At 44.7% G+C, this 21313-nt stretch overlaps 1 protein-coding gene across 1 annotated transcript in view; it reads right to left on the reverse strand.

Moving 5' to 3' along the window:
- Nucleotides 1-21313, reverse strand: part of LRIG1 (leucine rich repeats and immunoglobulin like domains 1) — an 87207-nt gene that overhangs the window by 30829 nt on the left and 35065 nt on the right. The window contains 1 exon segment of the mRNA XM_015640986.1: nucleotides 16700-16774. Coding sequence (XP_015496472.1) covers nucleotides 16700-16774 — 75 coding nt within the window.

Raw genomic sequence — 21313 nt, forward strand, 5'->3', positions numbered from 1 at the left:
GATTCTTCTGAAAATTCCCAGCTTTGCACTGTACTACAATGATTTGTAACACAAAGAAATAAGAATCCTTACAAATATTCTTGCAGATATTTCCTTATCTTTTGCTATTTTTGTCCCATTGTAGGATTAGGACAACTCTGCAGTGCCAGTGCCTGCCCAAGCACAAGCTGCAGGATCAGACCCTGAACTGATCACCTGTGATTGCTGCCTTACCAGGACAGCCTGAGGGATTCAATCCAAGGTTTTTCTTTAGAGAAAGTCCTACAACAGCCCTCAGTGTTTCCACAGCCACCAAACAGTTAAATACCTTTAGACCTCATCTGTACTCAGCAAGGTCTAAGTAAAAATCACCCCCCTACCAAATCCTTTCCTCTGACTCTTTTCTGGCCTGAGTCAGTAGAGAACAGTAATGAATTAAAAAAATACATTGTGCATTAGTCACAGGAGGCAGAGCCTGATGTGAATTTAGACCAGTCACTGATATTACTGGCAAGGCTGTGAGTGAGGCACTCCAAACAGACGCTCACCAGACACTTGGGAACTTGCTGAATAATAAGAGATAGTAAAGAGAGTTCAGACAAGTCCTGTGCCTCAATCCATCCAGATCCCTACTAAGTGAGCAGAGGAAGGGAGAGCAGGCAGGGAAAGCACCCCTGAATGCAAGCCCCAGTTCCCCTGACAAAACATCAGCTCTTCGAAACAAAAAACGGAGGGATGGCTGACACAGCTTTTCGGGCACTGAAGCTTACAGATATCTAGGAGCCCATCATCTCCAGCTTCACCCCTACTTCAGGCTCTCCCAGGGGCTCACACAAAACCCTCTTGACAAAAACCTCCTCCCTTTGACAGAAAATGCCAGCAGCACAAGGCTGGGGACCTGCTCCCCACACTGTGATCTGCTCCTTTACTCTCCCTGTTATTAAAACCAGATTGTTTCACCACAGCACTTGCTGGTGTCCACAACAGGAAGAGTGTAAAATCTGCAACCCTAGAACAGTTTGCTTTTGGGAGATTCAACCTTTAAACAGCCAGCACAAGGCCCTTGCTTAACACAGGGGGAAGAGGCACAGAAACACTACTTTTACTGAAGAGTTTAAATGATAATTAATTCAGTACAGGCTCAGAAAACATCAAGGACAAATTTTACAGCATTATAGCAGTGTGCTGCTAATACAATGCAACAAGGTGCCAAGAAAAATCAAAGGAAAGTCATAATTTATGTCTCCAAACTGGTTATTCCATGGGTTACCAGCACACAGGTCTCCACAACCACAACTGTTTCAAAGGCAGTGACATGGCTGCTGTCCAAAGGACCAATATTCATTTACAGCTTGGAATAAAGTCTGAATTTTCACATCCAGGAAGATTCAATATTCACATTCTGATTTTTCATATCCATGAAAATTCAATACTTACACATCTAGCAGGACAGAGGTGCACTGAATTTACAGTATAGTGAGACTAAAACACAGGAAAAATCAATATACCCAGAATTTTGTGACCTCTGTTGACTAAACACATGGGCAAGGGGAATTTCTTTGCTCCTAGGACTGGGGTTGTTTGTTGTTTTTTTTTTTTTTTTGCAATTAACTTGATCAGTAGAATCATAAGGCTCAGAAATTTTAAATGTGTGTCAAGCCTGATTCAGGAAAGTACCTCAACACAGACATAACTGAAAGCAAACCAAGCACATTTTCTGGAGCTCTCCTGAAGCAGGGGCTGCGAGTTCAGCTCTGATCTCATCTAAGCTGGGATAGCTGAGATGAATCTGGCTGTAAATTAACAGGAAATGAAGGCTTGTACAAACGAACATGGAGAATCTATAAATCACCTGACAATCCCTACGCAGGGCAGTTAAGTCTGCAAGGGACTTGAGAGCACAGAGTGAATTTGGACATGAAATGCTCTTCAGAAGCCAATGTTTTTTGGAGTTTTTTTGGGTTTTTTTTTTTTTTTGAGTATTAATAATTTTGGGCTTTGGTTGCTTAACATATATCCACTCTGCCCGCCTGCCAGATCTCCCAACCCGTCCCAGAAGACAGACTTGAAGAAGGGAAGGAAAGGACAGGAAAGAACTGTTTTGTTTGAGCCATGTTCGCAGTTTCCAGGTGACTCCTGTCTGTTCGCCTCTTGCTTTTCATGTGCTGCAGCTGGCAGATGAGATGGATACATTATTTTACACAGGCAGAAAAACTGGCTCCTTTCTCTCCCTCTCCCCATCTCCTTCAAACATGGGCCGACTCCAAATGTAACTCTCAGCTCCAAACACCATCCCGGGCCAGTCCCAGCTGGGGAATGTCAGACAGTTTGCTGCAAAGCACTGCACCCTCTTAAAGCACTGCACTTCAAACAAAGCCTGGGACTTCTCCCATACACAGCATGTGATATGAAGGCAACATAGCCCAAACCTTTTACTAGCTTGATTACAATTTATTTTTCATTCTTTTGGTAAGAGCCCAAATGTGATTTAACCCTTGCTGTTACTGCTTGGATCCTCTCAGCTTTCCTGCCTTTGTTCCGCTGTTCATCATAAGGGTGTTTTACAGAAAAAAAAAAAAAGACAAGTAATGTTATGAATTTGCCTCTCCCCTTTATCACTGACTGGAAAAGGGCTGGATTTTTCCCAACCACTTCACACTGGGTTGGCTTCAAATGTGACAGATCAGATTTTAGCACCAATTGCCGAAACCAGGCGGCAAAGCACGAATAATTGGTGCTTGCACCACCAACACCTCCAGGTATCCTTTCCTCTCCCCACTCCTTAGGTATCACAGCCTGGAAAAAGCTTTCCCTGCCTCACTTCTGCCAGTGTTACCTCAGGAGTATACAATGACAGGGCTTCAATGTGAGATTGTGCAATTAGAACCTGGAGTGGGAGCCAAGTCTCTTGGTTTCTATTCCCAGCTCTGGCACTGACTCATCTGCCTTGGGCAAGTTCCTTAACCCCTCTCTACCTCTGGCTTTCCAATGTGCATGGAAAAGGACTATCCAGCTAGGATGATGCAGCCTTTGCTGAGGACTAAAGTGGAAGCAGCTGAAGTGAAAAAGAAATCATAGGTATTAAGGAGCCCATCCAAGTCCATTTAGGCTTGTTTATGAATATGGGAGGATCTGGCTGAAACAACTGAATGTCCAAGTTCATACCCAACGTCATTCCCAGAGACACCTCATCTGCAGCAAACACAGACCTGAACACCCCTGTGCCAAGCCAAGGTAACTCGGAGTCAGCAATGACCCCTCCTGATCACTCCATACCCATGGCACTCGTTCAGGAACTTCACCCTCGGGTCAGCACCAGCTACAGCCACAGAGGGAGAGGAGAGATGGGCAAATCCACCCTCCAGCCCCAGCTTAACCTGCCTGAATCCCACTTCAGCACCCTGAGGCAGCGCAGCCTCTCAGCCCTTGCACAGACCCCTTGGGCTTACAGGAGATTTGGAGTAACCTCAGCCAGCTCCTCGCTGAACCAAGCCCAGGAGGACCCCGCAAGGAAACAAACGTGTGCTCTCTGCTCCTCCGGGCTGAGAAAAACAAGCAGAATGTTCCAGCGAGGCCAAAGCGTGTTTGGGTTTGCACTGAGTCGGGAGGGAGCTGAAGGGGGTGGCAGGAAAATAACAGGTGGCGCAAAGTCAAAGGCTTGCAGCATTTCCAGGAATCTCAGCTTGTATTTTAGAGGTAAAGTTACACTTTAATCCCGGTGCGTTTCCTCATTCGAAGCGTCTTTGTGAATATTTATTTGATAAACAGGCTGTGAAACTTTTTCCACCAGACCTAATAGGGGAAGAATTCACCTTCCTCTTCGCAGCAGGCAAAGAGAACACCACTCAGTTTAATTTATACCTTAGCTTCAAACTCCTCGTGTGAAATGGATGCAAAGAGCAGCACAAACACATTCCTTTGTTGTTTGAGCCACATTCTCTCCCCACAACAGCTGCCCACTCAAAAGCTGACAGTGGAAAATCAAAGCAAGCAGACCCTCAGACAGGAATGCACAGGGGGCTTTGCTTGGGCTGATTTAAATACAATCAGCACAAAACCTCCTGGTTCAGACAAAGCTTGAGTTAAGGCTGCCGTGGGTGCTGTGGGTCTGCAGCGTAAATGTTCAGTGTGAAGCCAGGCTAAAGGCAGGGAGAAGTCACACGCCTGGCCTTCATGTAGTGTCAGCTTACAGATCTGGCCGGGCTCACCAGAGAAAAAGGAAAGCTGTAATACAGCAAACCTATTAAACCAGCACCTGTTATAGGCATCAAAAATAAAATCGAGCTTCTAAAGAGCGGCTCCGCACCTCGGGCAGGGTTCTATTAATATGCCAGCACATTTTCAAAATTAGCGTACGAGGGAGATCACAGGACTAGAAAGAGAGAGATTTTAAAAGTTCAGGGTTTGGTTAGTATTTCCATCCTGACAAAGTATTGAAGAAACAAAATGCTGGAGCCAGAAAGAGTTATGGGGTTTGCTACTGGAGGACAGGCAAGGTTTGGTGTCGGAGACTGGCTGTGCAAAGAGAGGGAGATCAAAGGCAGCGTAACCAGAGATGGATCACATTCACTGTGACTAACACATGCCTGGAACTACCTGCCCTCCTCCTCCTCAGCTCAGAGGAGATGGAGACCCAGTGCTGATCCTTCTAGAAACACTGAAGAAGATCAAAGACACGGGTTCCTAAGCTTTCACCTTACATGATCTGCTATTTGATTTTAGCCTGCCACTCACTACACAAACACAAAAAGCAATAAATAAAATCATGGTTTGAGAGTAGAGTTCAATGCCTGAGTAATTTTCCTAACAAGGCAACAAAGGTAACTGATAATCTGGAAGATGAATTTGTGTTTATAACTGCAGCAAAATAAAGGTTTCTGCTTTTCCTGGTCACCTTCTTACATTCAATAAACAAAGATTTCCTAAATTTTTATTAATGTATGGAAAGCAGGGAGGGGAAGAATGTCATTGGGACCTGCACATCAGCTTTGACTCAAAGTTCAAACAATTTATCACTGTAGAACCTCTTAAGAGTGAAGAAGAAGATGAAGTAAACAAGCAGGTGACATGCTGGAAGTCCATGTCACACCATCCTCTAGTTCTTCACATCAGACCTTCCCAGAAAAACTGCCTGATGTGCCATAACCCTCACACTTCCAAAGTGCCCTGGAAAGCCCCACTAGCTGTCTGATACTTTTTGTTGTCATATCAGCCTTTCCACAATAATCTGTGAGGCACAAGATTCTGTACTGTCACGAGAATGTGTAGTTTTATCCAACACCAGAACTGTATTTGCTGATGGGAACTGCCCCACTGTCCTTTCAGAGTATGGCTGCATGGGTTGCTGTTTGGACAGGAAGCAAGGATGCATGGAAGCAGCCCCCACTTTTCTCAGATGCTCTGAATCACTCCTTCCCTGAGGAATCCTGGCAGATTCCCAGGCTGTCAGAGATACAGCTCTGTTTGTTCAGGTGCTGGCTGCACACACAAGAGCAGAGCAGAGCAGGCAGCCACTGCATTTTGGGGTCAGCCACACAAAACAAGCCAGCCTAAAAAACCAAAAAACACCACCCCCAAAAAGCCCAAAACCAAGAAAAACAAACCCCAAACCACTGAAAAAAAATCCATTTGTGTAATTTTTTTATGAATAGCCAAACTTTCCCTTAAAGGTTTATATACTCTATTTATGATCATAAGTCAGGATCTTCCCTCTCCTTAGCAATACTTCAGGAAAAGTCTAAGATGCAACAAACAAAATCCATGACAATTTTATACTGCTTTTCACTTAAAATCATATATAGGAATAATGCAGGAACAAGCTGATGGAGCTATTCCAACTATATCTAACTACAACAGAAAATCTGAAGACAGTTTCTTCATCTGCTGTACATCAACTTCAAACCAGATATATTCCAGGGGGCTTTTATTTATCAGGTCATGTTCTCACTCTGTTTTGTGGTTTAGGATGAAGAAGCATGAAGCAAACTACCCCCAGATACACACAGCTGGGACAAGACAGGGGGGTTAAAAAACAACCTGGGTTTGGGGGTTTTTTTGGTGGAGGGGATGGAAAAAAATGCAACCTTTCACAGTGAAGTGACTGTGTCTCTGTTCCAGGTCATGGATGTTTAAAGGCAGAAATCAGTCTGGGAAGATGAGATTTGCTAATTCACCCCTTTGGGCCTGGGAGCAGCAGCCACCTGCAGAGGGCTGTGCTATGAACTCTATTCCCACAAGCAAACTCTTACTCACCCACTGCAGTCAACAGGACTATTCATGTGAGCCCAGTGTGACCCAGGGGCTATGTTTGCACTGTCTATTAAAGGCCACTCTGTGGCCACTCACGGGACCAAGCTCATCTGCCTCTCACGTTGATGGACTGCAACCACTGACCCTGGTGCACTCCCAGTGGCCTCAGAGCATCCTTGTGCCCAGGGTACCCAACCATGGGCAGATGTTATCCTGCTGCCACAGGCACACTCTCACAGCCCTTTCATAAAGGCAGCCACATGGATAAGAGGCAGGGATCAAGTATTTTCCTCAGAATCTTTCCTATCAGCTGGACATAAGCAAAGGCCTGGATCTGATAAACAATCATTAATGGGTTTTGCTGGGTCATGAAGGAAAGCCTTTCTTCTATTGTAACCAAAACCACCACATAGCCAGTGAGATACATACTCTCTTTGAATATTTCTGCACTAGCACTGTTTATGTGATAAACTTTCTGATTTCTTACATGACCTTATACTGTGTGCTAGAGCTACTGAGGTAAGTCATGTCATTTTCCAAAGCACTCTCCCTCACTCTGATCTGCATTTCCTTTCACTGGACTTTGACTTGCCACAGTACGATTTTGGTTATTTTTTGCAACATACAACTTCCTATGCCTTCAGCATTTCATTTCATTAAGAGAACAAAATGTGTGAGACAGGCAGGATTAGAAGTTAGTCATCTTTAAAACAGAGGCTGTCTTATCTCTTCAGCAGATTACACAACCTGCTGTGGCATCAAAGCAAATTAAGATTCCTAAAGACAAGACAGTCTCTGTTATGGGCATAGTCCCCCCATCAGCAACTGGGTGGTTCTAAGAAGACCAGCTCTCTTCAGGTTACACTGGATGTTTCATCAAGATTGTGCTTTGCAGCAGCTTTTAAAATGATGTGTTCACAAAGGGCACAGATCCATCAAACAGGCTGTGCAAAGCATCTCTCATTGTCTGGCACAGCTTCTCTGTAACGAGCCTCCCTGAACTTTTATTAACTCAGTGCCAGAGCACAACCTCATGGCCCTGTGTGCAGCTTGACCCCAAACCATCTCAGTGATTATCTGCAGAGCCCTGGGTGCTTCCCTCCATGAAGGATGCACCTGCAAGGGTTGGGGCCAGGTATCTTCAGCAGGGGCTGCCCAACCTGTGATGCACTTTGGCCAAAGGCACATGGGAGGGACAGGATTGCTAAGCCACTGAACACCATCACTGGTGGTTTGGAAAGGGGCAGTTTGTGAGCACTCACAGCTGCCCAAGCCTTCCACCCCCTCCTCCAGCTCTCTGCCCAAACCACCGCTCCTGTCACTTCTGACATTCCCTGACCCATCTGGAGCAAGCACTGAGAAAGGCTGCAAAGGAGAGGAGAGGCTCTTCTGAGTGCTGAACTCTGCTAAGGAGGAGAATTATCCTATAGGAATAGAAGGAAGAGAGTCATATAAGGGCAGTTTTCATACAAGAATGCAGGAAACCACAGGGCTCTCTGCACCAGCTGTCTGAATGGGGCTGTGGTGCTCAGCAGAGCCTCTTTGAAAGAAGGGTTGCATCAGTATTTGAAAGGGGTCATTCAGTTGCTGGCAGATGACAGTCAGGTCAGTGTTTCCATGCTCTACATCTCATATCTTTGGTCTGCTACTCTCTTGCTCCACCACTGGCTTTTCCTCTTGTGCTTCTCCCTCAAGGGCTTTCTTCTGCTGCTGATACATGTCAGCCAAACTCAATCTTCTATCACAAATTAAATGTGTAAGCAACTCCTTGAAGCCAAGAAAGAGGTCAGCTTCACCCCAGCAGTTTGCTGCTCTGAGGAGTTCCTGCTCTCCACAGCCCCACACTTGCACATTGCCCGTGTCAGGGCTGCTGCCAACACCCCCCACCTTATCACTGGCCCCAAAGATGAGTCAGGTTTGTGATAAGGAAGAACAGACATCTAAAAATCAGATCCAGCCCAAATGTCAACTCAGCTAGCATAGAGCAGGGGCTGGAGCAGAGGCAGCAGCTTCCTTTCATTTCATTGCATGCAAGTTTTGTGCTTCTAATCAACAAGGATGGCATTTCCATTTGAAAGCCAAGAAGGTCCAAAAGCACAGGGCATAGAGATATTTTTTCTTTGAATCCTGATACTGATTTTAGTTTCTCTTCGTGCAATAAGTGATCAAAGTAAATAAGATCCACCACAGTCTAGAGAGTGCATGTGTTTTGTGGGTGGTTTTGTTTTGCTTTTGTCTCTCCACGGGAGCGAGGAGGGGAAAATAACACAAGCAGAGAAGCAATTCAAGTGCAAACCAAACGCAATGGCTCTGCCCATGATGCTGCAGTTTTAATCCAAATTGTAACTGCAAGCAGAATTCTTCTTGATAAGTATGCACTGTGTCCCTAAGCCACAATGTGACAGGGGCTTTTCCCACCTTTGACAGGAACACAATGAAAACAGGTGGATTTAACTACACTGATGATAAGGGAGGTATAGAAAGGACAACACACTTGAATACATCTTCCAGACCATCAAACTCTCCATCTCATGGAAACTGCAGTGGAAGCTGCTAAAAGACCTGCCTCTTGAAAAAGGCAGCATTTGAAGAAACACATTTTTGACTGGCCAGTCAAACTCCTGTTAACACTTGAGAGATGTAGATAGGCTGGCGGTCTGTCTGCTCCAACATGACACACACTTGTGCTCTGTTGAAAGGCCTTATCTGTCTTGTCAGCAAGGTCACAGGAACAGGGATTGCCTCTGGGCAGACCTCACTGAGCTCTGTTCAGCTCACACTGCTCAGCCTGCAAGAAGGAATAGCTCCTGTGTGGAAAAGTGAGCTGCTCTTCACAAGACCAGGCACCCTGTTGCAAATAAAGCTCACCAAGGAGGAAGGGTGGCTTTGGGAAACCCCAGAACAGGGTGTCAAAACATGCAGGGAAGAGGAAATTTGTGTTTTAGAGTAGAACTGCCTCTGTACTAAGCCAGGCTGGTGTAAAACAGGCTGTTTAATCTTCCCTGGTAAAGATCCTGTAAAGTCAAGTGTAACCATTCACCACCACTTAGTAATTCTCCAAGCTCCTTTACTAAAACCATTTACTTCTTCAGTTCCTCCTATTTTGAAAAGCTGACTGCTCTTTCGAGAAAACAACCTTGAGGGCAAAAAGTATATTGGTAATATGACCAAAAGGTGCTTCTTTTCCAGGTCACCTGAGGGATTACAGAAAGTCCAATCCATTGGCCTGATTGCTCATACTAATCACCACCTTATCCAGCAACTGCTTGCACAAGAGTGTGTGATCTACGGTAGATGGACTAGACAGGAAATTATATTTAAGTCTAAAATCCATGAGACATTTACAGATTCTTTCTTTTGTCATCAACTCTTAATTCTACACCTCCCTCCAACTCATTTTTATCTGCTCAGATCTGACCACTAACACAGTTTTCACTTGGACAGCCCTGCACTCCTGTTTCATTTTCTAGCTACCTTTGCTATTTTCCCTGATGTGCAATTGAACATTAAATGGTTTGACAGGCAGAACATGCACTCACCCAACCACTTATTCCCAATCAATATTCATGTGGAATTCCTGTTAACAAGCAGGAGTTATGCACACAAACGTAAGGGAGGGTGGCCTCTCAAGTGATCACTTCATCTGAAGGTGTGACAGATCACTTTCTCATTTATCTTAACCAGCAATCACATTCTCTACGCTGCACACCCCCAGCAGGGCTGCTTTTGCAAGATAATCACTTTTGACACGATCTCCATTGTTCACTTCCGCAATTAATTGGGGAATTTGACATGGGTTAAAAATAAGAGAAAATCCAGCACATAGCTGGCTTTTATTCAGTTAGAAATGAGCTTTCTGTGGACTTTTTTTGCTGATCTCTTCCAACCTGCATATAGAAGGATCACATTCAAGTGAATATTTTCTTCACCCTACACTATTCCTAACGGTGCCAGTGTTTTATGTCACCCAACTTAAACCCCACAATTTTAACCCAACCCCTGTTCTTACTCCTCTCTGGGTTCTATTTCATGCTCTGAGCAAGCACCAGGATACAACAGGATAACTGAGGACTACCTGGTCAATCTCAGCAGGGAAGTGGGAACACATACTGAGAGCTTCCTGATATTGTGCAATTTTGTTAAAAAACTGAATTGGCCAAGCTTTCAGAGAGGAAAATGGACAGAGAATTTTACCCCAAAATAATTCAACTTCCTTTTACTGTAGCCTCAACTTCACATTTACTCACCTCTGAGCAAACTTAATTGCCATTGCCAGCAGTTTTTAGGCAGGAAACTCCAATATGTTAAAAAAACTTCCAACTCAGCAAGTTATTTATATTTGAAACCTGCTTGGTCTGTGAAGACTAACAAAGGAATTGCTTTTGTAGATGTGTGCTTTATTTGCCATTAAATGAGACAGTCAATCTACCACAGATATTAATAGTAGCAAGTTTGGGCTATTCTAAGGCTCAAATATGAAGCTATTTTTCGTACTGACCTTAACAAAATATCATGGTTGCAAATGACCCTAACAACGGATCTAGGCTTGATCTTCATTGACAGAACTTAGAAACCACTTTGTGAATTGTACATAAAATATGCACCTGCCCTTGGAGATGCTTTACACCCAGGAGTTCCATGTGCCCCGAGTAGATCCGCTTCAGCTCCGAGGAAGCAGATCCCCCCAAAGGGGAATTTACTTTGGGGTGTAATGAATCCATGGTTCATGCACAAAAGATCCTCTTCAGTATTCCAGCTCCTAACCTTGTGTTCTGTCCCACAAGACCACTGGTGTCCTCTCTTTTCTCCAGACACACACATACCAGAGCAGATCTGACCTAGCTCAGAGCAATTCTCTACTCACAGAAGCAGCTGCCATGGCTGCACAAAATGCTTATCCTTGTTATTAAATACATAATAGAGCAGCCTCCAGGGGTAACTGGTATTTCATGAGCTGCCACCAACTTTCACTATCTTTATCCTCTGGCCAATTTTTACACTCTGCTGTATGTGCCCTGATTACTTTCTGATGCTCTTTTGTTGAGTCTGATAACTGTGTGCTTTACTGCTGTTGCTTTTCTAAAAGAAATGATTACTCATTTCCCTGGAATAGCCTCAGATCCTTTGCCATTTCCATGTGCTCATGTTATATCTAAAAGCTCAAAGAGGACATGCAAATGATTAGAACAGTTCCAACAGCCCAAAAGAGAAGTCAAAACAGCATCTCTTCTGGTGCTTGGGAGCACATGATTAATGAGAGTTTCCTTTACTGGGAAAGGCTCCTGCAGTCTTTGGCCTCAAAAACTTGCAGACTTTACACACCAGAGCCTTAACATGAACTCTGAGCAAAACAAACTTAAGAGGTGCGTTTCAGAATAGCTTATGCCTGTACATTGCTGCACGCTGAACAGCCTGTCAGCATTCTTTCAATTTTCTCTTTCCATATTAATATATTTCACATTCCAACCCAGACACTCAGTAGTATAGCCTGTAATGTGGACCAAACTCTCAGAAAGCAACTCTCTCCATCTCCAAGGGGAATTGTCTAAGCAAACCCTGGAGAATTGGCCCCTGCAGACATTACACCTCATAGGTGATGCAGGCAGGGGCTGGGGGTGAATCTGCTCCCACTTATGTATTTACACATGCCTACACCACTTTGCCTTAGTTCCCAGAGAAAGTTTTCTTTGGGCCAATAATTAGGAAGAGTGGAAGGCAGCGTGGTTTTCTGAGCTGCCCAAGGCACGTCCTGCACACAAGCAGAGCCTGATGACTTCAACCAGACCCCGCGCACGGCTGCGTCTGAGTCATCTGGATTTTGTGCTTGTGAGCACAAAACCTCTTGCTGTGACCCAGATGGAATTAACAGAGTAGTCTCCTTATTTCTAATTGTTAGATCATCCCTTTTTAACTCCAGCAAAGATGACTTGCAGATTAAACCCCTTGGGGGTCAAGGCAGTTGTTCTGTTTGTACAGCAATTAGCACAGCAGGATCCCAGGCCACAAATGGCCTCCAAGGCTACGTCTGTACTGCCGAGTTAGCTCAAACCTCATTCTTCCTGTAAGCCAAACTTCCCAGCTCTCAACACCGCCTACACAGAGGTTTTTACTCTGGCCTAGCCAGGAGCACAAAGTGAGCTCGCACCTCGTGTAGGGACCAGCTCAGGCTTGAGCTGCGCTCTACGAACAGCACAGATGGCAGCAGCTTTGAGCTCTTTCCTCTAACAGGGGTCACCCTGAGAGGCTGCCATGGACCTCCAAGACCAGTCAACTTTAATCTAGTGCAAAGGTCTGATGATGAGACTCAAAGAAAATCAAAGACAAAAAACAAGGGTCACAATGTGGCTAATTTAACCAGAATTATAATAAAATCCCTGGCACTTAAGAGGAAAAGCTCTACAAGAAACCATGCAAGTCAAATGGAAGAGACTGGCTGAAGTTTTTGACCTGTCTTACCTGACATCCAACTGGAATAGCATACAGTACCCTCCTTTCCACGAGGATCATGCTGCCCCAACCAGCATCTGAGCTCATCAGCTCTTTTTCAAGCAGTCCTAGCATGCTCCCTGCCACTCCCAGTTTCCAATTATCCATGTATTTAGTTTTCAAATTTTACATTATATATTTTGCCTAGGGCACAGTAGATCACCTACCCTTCTCTTATTAGCTCTCTGTTTAATTACAGTTTAATGTGAATTGATCTTTACATTAATGAGTCTGTAAAGAAGATTGATTTTCTGTGAGAGACTTTTCTGCTCAGTTTGGCGGCAGAGTAGTTCTATTGATTTCGCTTTCCCCAGCAAATACACGGCAGTGTCACTGCATCTTCTTGTGAATCAGCTAATCCTATTTCACACTCCTTTACTCTAAAAATCCCTGTTCTGAGTTCCTTGTTATTGGTGCTTATTCAGAGCAAGATGATGGGGCCAAAGCATCTCAGACAGCTCTGCCTGTTGCTAACACACAGCTGGCTGCTGTGGGTCACTGTCTCCTTTGTTCCTAAATGGCTGGAGGCTTAAAAGACTTACAGTGAAAGAAATGAAAGTTATTTTTAAGTGCTTAATCTGTTAACTTCCTTAATTCCCAGCCAGCTAAGGATGTGGCAGAGTGTGGTCTGTTTACCATGCTTGCTCCAGGTCTGGTTAGCACTCTCCACTGAGCCCTACAGCTGCCCAACAGCCTGTGTCAGAGGATGCTGACTGAATCAGGCTTGGAGCCAGGGCAGAGGACAAGGATCCATCTCCAGCATCCTGTCCAAATGCCCCAAAACCCCTCCAGGATGCAGTTACTCACATGCAGAGAAGACAGGCCCCAGAGTAAGGGCTGAGCTGGTGCCTGCTCAGGGGTTTGTGGAAACTGGTAACAACTGACCAGTGCAGGGCTGATTGCAGCTCCTTTAACCTGGCAAGCCTAAGAGCTCTTCCACACAAGTTAGTGAGGAAGTTGGATATAAACAGACTAAGTTCTGCAAATAAATGGTTTCTTCCATCATCCCTTTCCCTACCAGATCAGGTAACAGGGTCTTAGAGAGCCTTCAGAGTTAACACACTGTAGCTGCACTGGGATGGGAAATCCTCGGCCAAGGGCATGTCAGTGAAAACATCCTGCCATCAACTCCCAAATGTCCAAGTCTAGGAACTGTAACTAAATTACAAATGCTGTGGGAATTTCAGGCAAGGTTCTCCTCTCAGCTATTCCGATGTAATTTCGGAATGAATCCAGATTCAGTCTCTCCCCCTCCCAGCTGAATTTCCTGGCTTTTGTTTGCACTAACAGATGTTTGCATTTAATGTCTGTCTTTATTTGGTAACCCCTACATAGATTATTTTTCCCTTCTGTTCTATTAAAAGCCTTATCAAGTCCCTTATGTTTGCTCTTGCTGAAATGAACGACTTTGGCAATATTTTCAGTGTGCAAGGCAAACAAACTGATTCTTCGAGGAATAACTAAACTGGACCAAACTTCATGGCAGTATATTAGGACAAAGCATTTTTGATACATATGTCTGCAGCCTGGGACATCCAAGGGCTTGCAGAAAGCTTTGAGAATTTTCTCTTCAACAGATTCTCACATGCTTACATATATACTTAACTGGCCTGTGGTTCTCACACCATGTGGAGTCAGGCAAGTTTTGGGTGATGGAGACAGATATGGAAAACCCAAAAGCAGGGAATGCAAAGCAAAGCTCATTTAAAAAACGAACAATCAAACAAACACAAAATGACACACAAAAAAATAAACAACAAAAAATAAAACAAACAAAAAACCCCCAACAAACTTTATGGGAAATTTGAGTTCAGCAGTATTCTTTCTCCCAGCTCCAAAAGTCCTATTTAGGAGTTCTCCTGTTTAGGAAGAGTAGGAGATGAAGTAACTCATTCAGAAGGACTGTTCTGAGTGACAAATACACAGCCCTTGCTTTTATAATACATTAACAGTCCTTTGGAAATACTTAACCACATGCAATATACAAAACCTACTTCAGAGGTTTGTGAGGTAAACACACTTCACACATTTCTAAACACTGAAAAAAAAAAAAGGAAATGTATTTATTTTTCTTTAGCATTAAGAATACACTGTAACACTATACACTTAAACATAAACCAGTTTCTCAGTACACAAGTCTTCATTATGAGTCTTCACCCTGGGTTTGGTTTGGCAGCTTCCCCAATTATTACTTCACAGATTGGAAGGCCAGAAGAAACCAATATGACCAGATAATCTGATTCCTTACATCACACAAGGCTAAGTAACTTTATCACCAATTTGCCTATCAAGCCCATTAACCTAGTGTTGAACTAAAGGACCATCTTTTAGGAAGCAAACCAATTGATTAAAGACTCCCAAAGAGGGAGAAAACTTCACTTCCTCAGCAAATCGTTCCAATGTGAGTCAGCAATATCGATTGAAGCAGGTACTTTAAAACATCTTTCAGGTTATTTTTATCACTGATAAAAATTAAAAGGAAATGCAAGGGAAGAAAAGAAGTGGCATTCTCTAATACAAGCTAAACAAAGAGACCCTTCTTGCAGAAGTATGACAGCAGCATTACAAATCCTGCTATCAGAGTTATTTATGTGTAGCAGCTGAGGAGAGCAATTCAGATTTCTGGAAAGTGATCCTAAGCAGGTTTGTTCAGAATACCATCCTTTTATCATTTGGCTTCGTAGCTTCTCCTTCCTTCTGCACCACTCTGAAATTTCAGAGGAGCTGTAAATCTACTGCCTTCCACCAGTCATTATTCCTCCTTTCCAAACTGCTTATTTCATTTCAGGAATAAAAAGCCCAAAGCTCCAGCAATTTGGTTCTTTGCCAGCAGCTAAATTAATAGCAAAAATAACAACAGGGGCTTGTGGAACTCAGAGCATTTATAGACTTCATGAGAAAGAGAAGCCGATCTGGGGGGCCTAAAACTATACCCTGGATGGCAAATTCTATACAAGCTTTCCAGCCATGAATCAGATTTCTGGAGGTCTTTTTCGAACCCTGGTGCACAGCACCAATGTGGCACAGCAGTAAGTCAACAGATCAAGGCTGCCTCAGAGTAAAGTGAGAGCCTTTGGAGCAAGAGAGCACAATCAGCTGGTGGTGTGGTCACAGGCATTTTCCACCACAAGAAGTACCAGATCCATGGAAAATACAGATACCTGCCTACAGGTGTCCTGCAGGGCCATGCAGGCTGGAAGCCACCACCTGAACTGCTCCAGCACTTTGCTGGAGTCCCTGTTAGCTACAAACACTTCCCAGGAACCTGGGAGGTATCATGCATACCTCAGCAAAATTCCTTCTCAGTGCACATTACAAGCAGACACATGCAAAAATAATTTTAGAAATCCACACTCTTTAGGTACTAAATAGTTTAATATTTTATTCCCTTCAGCAGCAGCAGCAGCCCAAGATCCTTGGTGGCCAGTACATAAGGGCTCTCAGGTGTCTAATGCTTCTGTGGTCATCTAAACTACCAAAGTTAGGTAACTTCAAACCTTCTGCAGATCCTGCTTTACAATCACTGCTCCCTCAAAAGAAAGTGTTACAAAGAAGTTGAAAGAGACCATAAAAACAGGTCTAGAATGAGTTCCCAGAAAGATTAAGATATGAATAGTCTCTGGCTTTAGGAGGGAAGAAGAAATGACCAGAACAGGGCCAGGGAAAAAAGGAACAATAAAGGAAAGGTAAAATTTAATAGCACAAGTATGAGCTAATGGTTGAAACCCAAAGGCAGATGAGAAAAAAGTAGTTTTATTCAACCTGTGGAATTTACTGACGTAAGTTACCACTGACCATAAGACACATAACACACAACCTCACACAAATCACACCACTCCAGATGATGTTTCTTAATTAAGGTACCAACAAGCCAAAACCCAAAATGTAGAGTCAGCAGGAAGGAGTGTGACACTCATGAAACTCTGAGAGGCAGCTAAAGCCACCCCACAGAGAGCCCAGAGCCGAAGGAGGGACAGAGACTTACAGGTGGAGGGAGCGGACACTGGAAGCGGCGGATCCCAGGGAAGGAATGGCAGTCAGCTCGTTGTTGTCCAGTCGCCTGCAACAAACAGAAAATGAGGGTTACAGCCAAGCAGCCCATGCCCAGGCACACAGGAGCAGGGGAGGGCTGACACTGGGCTCCATCTCAAGGGCTTTGTCTGGACCTCTGATGTCCACACAAGAGCCACTATCACTGGTTCCACCGTACTGTCTTTACAAGAACAAGGCCTTTTTTCCCCCCTGCCACCCACTCCCTAAAGTGCCAGGCAGGAAAGCGTTGTGGCACAGCCCTCCACTAGCCTGTGTTTCACAGAGTAAAGCCTGAGACAGGAGATTTTTGCACATTAATGCCAAGTGTAAGGAATTTAACCCCCTTCCCCAAGCTGCAGCCCCTGCTCACCCCACCTCCACACCAGCTCAGGGCCTGGAGGCACAACTCAGTGGCACCCTCTCCATACCAGGACCAGCTCTGGAAATCCCAGAGGAGTTTCCCCACAAAGGCAGCAGCAGGCAGTGCTGGGCACAGCAATGTCACCAGACACAGGGGCCCTGCTCCAGGCAGCTGGGGTGCACAGAGAGCCCATGGGTTAATCGAACCGCAGGCCCCCTGCTCCTGCAACCACCAGCACAGAGACATCCCCTGCAAGGGCCTAATGCCTGAAGTCTTTTTCTGACTGAAAACAGATCCTTGCCATGTGACTGGCTCTTCCTTGCTTTAAAGGGCCCTTGTTTGTACGGTGAATTAGTCAATTAATTACTGTAACAGTCGCTCGTCTGGCTGCTTGAAAAATTACTGAATTTCTCAGCTCTCCTGCCCATTCCCCTCTCATGCTGCAGTGATCACAGCCAAGCCCTGGCCAGGCTCCCCAGGACCCCCAAACCACCTCTGATCCCATTGCTCCTGCTCCAGGCAGAGCCTTGCTGGGTCACTTTGGGCCTTCCCTTCTGCAGGGAATCGTGAGCAGATCAGCATTTGGGTGCAAAGCACAGCATCCCAGAGCTGCACAGCTGAGGGGGCTGAGCCACAGGCACGAGTAGGGGCAATCCTAAATTATGTTGGGGGTTTATTCCCCCCCTCTTCTTTCCTTTAACACTGTTTTTGGCAGGTGGGAGAGGGCAGTGGCACATTCATCCCAGAACTTCCCTTCTGGCTCCTCTGAGAGGAGGCAAGATATTTGATTTCACGAGGAGTTCCAAGCACTGCTGGGATAAAAGCTTTCCTCTGCCTCTGACATTAAACCCATGCCTTAAAATGTAAGGGAAAAAAGCCAGATGCATTGCAATTCAGCAAGCAGCTCCACTCTGCAACTAAAAGCTCACTGTTTCTCATATTACAATATGGTCTAGAGCTTCCAAAGGCACAGAGAAAGCTGGAAAGAGCATTAAAATGCTTATTTGAGCATGTTGTCATTAACATCTAACTGAGCATCTTCTGGATAAGAAGCCTGGGTCAGCTCTGGTTAAGCAGCTCTGACACCAACCAGCATCTAACAACTGGTCAAACCCTCCTCTGACATAAGTGTGATGTTCATGTATCAGCCTCCTGTCATGTCAGGAATCAGTCAGAAGTGGTTCTCCCACCTCATTTTCTCTCTTGGCTCACAGGCACCATTTGCTGACACAGAGGAGACAGCCAAGCTCTGTATTTGCCTGGGATTTTCCCTATGTAAAGGAATTGAAAAAGGAAAAAAAATAAAAATAAAAAGGGGAAAAAGCCCCTCAAAACAGAACAGCTGGGCTCAACAACTTTAAACTTTCAGTCTCCTTCCCCAGCCCTCACCTTTGACGACACAAACCCTCTGGATGCTGAGGCAGAGGAGGAGGGGGGGCCACCCATATAAAATATTTACAGTCCAGTTGCCAGGCTAGTGTCAAGCTGAAATGGAGCCTGCTCAAAAATAGCACAGCTCTCCAGAGCTTTCAGTGAAAGGCACTTTAGAAAATAAAAGGTGAGTTGTTTGGAGAGGAATTTTAGCGTGGTTACCACTTTGTTTGCTACCAATGAGCTTGGAAAGCCTGAGAGCCACAAAACCATCAGTTTGGTGGATTCCATGAGCCATATGACCTGAAGAAACCCACAGCAGCACCCTCCATCCATCCTTCCAACCAAGGAAGGAGAATGGATGGACACCATGGGATTGTCATCAGATGAACGCACCAAAGGGGATGAGGGAAAGATCAAGTGTCCTGAGGGAAAGTAATGTTCCAGGTCCAGCCCCAACCCTGCCTTCCCTTCCACCACTTATCACGGGGCTTTGCATCACTTTGAGCCACTAAATTTCATCTTACACAGACTTACAACTTTTCTTAAAAACTTCTCATAAAGGCCACCAAAACAAACCACACAAACAACTGCCTAAACTCAGGGTAAGGAAAGAGTGTAGGGTAAATTCTGCTATGACTTTATCACAATCTCAGTAAAGCAAAGCAGAGTATCAAAGATAAGGTACGAAGTTTAAATCTTTTGGTCTGCAGATATTTTCTTATAAATCAAGGGAAAACAAAATGTTTGAAAAATACACCACACTAATTATTCACATGGAGAGACACACACACAAAGTTTTAAGCCTTGTGTAATGTTCAGGAACCACAGACACCACGTTTGAAGCATCATGGGAGGTTTCAGGTCTTATCAATGCATCTATTATTTGGGGCAATCTCTTTCCCTGAGGGTGCCTTGGTTTGCCCAGCACAGCATGCACAGAGAAACACTGACTTGCTCTTGAGACATGCCACAGCATGATGCTTATTTCATGAATGTTTGTGAAGTGCTTTAAAAAAGCCCTCAGAAAGAAGATGTTCTGGCAATATAGATGTGGTTGTCCTTGTGAAATGAAGTTTATTTCAGTGGTCTGTGGTTTAGCTGTTACTCAAAAGCAACCAAGATTAGTAGATAGGGCTTTTAATAGAGCTTCTCCCTCACACTTCCCAGAGCCTGCCTTCCAGGCTCTGCTCCAGACCTCTGCCTCCCCTCCAGTCTCCCATTTCTGACTGCTCCCTTTCCCTCCTACTCACTCTTCTGCTCTCTCCCTATTCCCTAACCCTGTCTTTCTGACACAGCAAGCAACTCTTATCTGCCCATTGCTTTGTGGGCTGCATTACTTATCTCCCCAGAAACTCTGACACCTTTTTACAACATTTAATTGTTGGTGCAGAGCTTGTCCTGCTCTACACACGTGCAGCACTTTGCTCAAGGGAATTCCCTACCTGGGGAATCAGAAGCCACACACATTTCCCACCCCATGCTCCCTGATGACACACACCTTCAGGCACTTCCATGAATAAAAGCTAAGCCACAGTCATGTTAGGATAATTTTAAAGTCTCTCGGGATCAAGGCTGCAATTCTCTTCTTTAAGCACAGAGCAATTTAAGGCTTTCCACAATTAAAAGGGAAGCTGAGAAAACAGATCCTACAGACAGTGTTCTTCTGACCCACATCACTTTCTCCCTAAACATCGTGAAGAGCTGATTTCAGATCACTGCAGTCACTTCTGATATACATTCCTCACTTAATCATGATTCCCAGCAAGTCCCTGCTATTCATGTAAACAGAGGAGCCAGGGGCAATGAGGCCAGGAGAGAGATGCTACGTTAATCCCCACAGTCCAATCCAGCAGGCATCAGTCAGAGAGAATTCCACTTTTTGCCTATTTAAGAACCACAGGATCTGGCCCCTCCATGTGTCCCAGAGCCAACACTTAATGAAAACAGAGGACAAGAGAAAATGCTTGATAGAGCACAGTATTGTTTCTGAAAGGAAATGTTTCTTCATTTTCCCATGAGGCATCAGTAGCTCTTCAAACAGAGCCCAAACCTCAAGTATGCCAGCGATTCAGCAGGCAAACACGAGCTCATTACCTCAGCCCACCGCCTGCAATTTCAGTCACTTTCGGTTTTTAAAGCCCAGAATCAGAGCTCCAGGAACTCCTGTGAAGGGCTGACAATGCAGCCCCTCTCTGAGTGAAACTGCTGAACCTTCACAGGTTCCTCATCTTCCTTCAGAGATCAGGAGCTTGGAAAACCTGCAGTTCCCTCAAATAAGTTTCTTTTACCAACAAGGAGAGTCTGGCACAGCCACTCAAACCTTCACCAGCTCTTTTTCTGCCCACCAGAGCAGAAGACAGCTCTGCTGGTTTAGCCTCTTCTAGCAAGACTTCCAGCAGAATTTGTTCTGGTTCCAAAAGGAGCACAAATGTCTGAGAGAGGAGGAGACACAGTTAAGTGCTTTGTTATCCACTACACTACACCTTTGTTTCCTGGGAGATTTGGGCTAGGTTGGCATCAGGTATCACAATCCAGGCTGTTCTGCCTTGCTTCAGGGTTATGCTTTCAGCAAGGAGCTTTGTGTGTATGTTCAGGTGTGCTGAACTGCTCCCTCCAAGCATTGCACAACACAGGGAGGCAAACTCCAATGATTTCCAATAACAGTTCTGCTGTTTTAATTGGATGTTGTGTTCTGCTAATTGATTAGCTTTTAAAAAACAGCCCAGGTACAATATGGAGGAGAAAAAACCTCCACACCAAGTAAGACCTGCTCATTCAACTTAGCTAAAGGAAGGTACTGTCTTAGGAAACGAGATACAATTTCCTCACAGC

The sequence above is a fragment of the Parus major genome, chromosome 12 (assembly GCF_001522545.3).
Source record: "Parus major isolate Abel chromosome 12, Parus_major1.1, whole genome shotgun sequence".
NCBI classification, from domain to species: Eukaryota; Metazoa; Chordata; class Aves; order Passeriformes; family Paridae; genus Parus; species Parus major.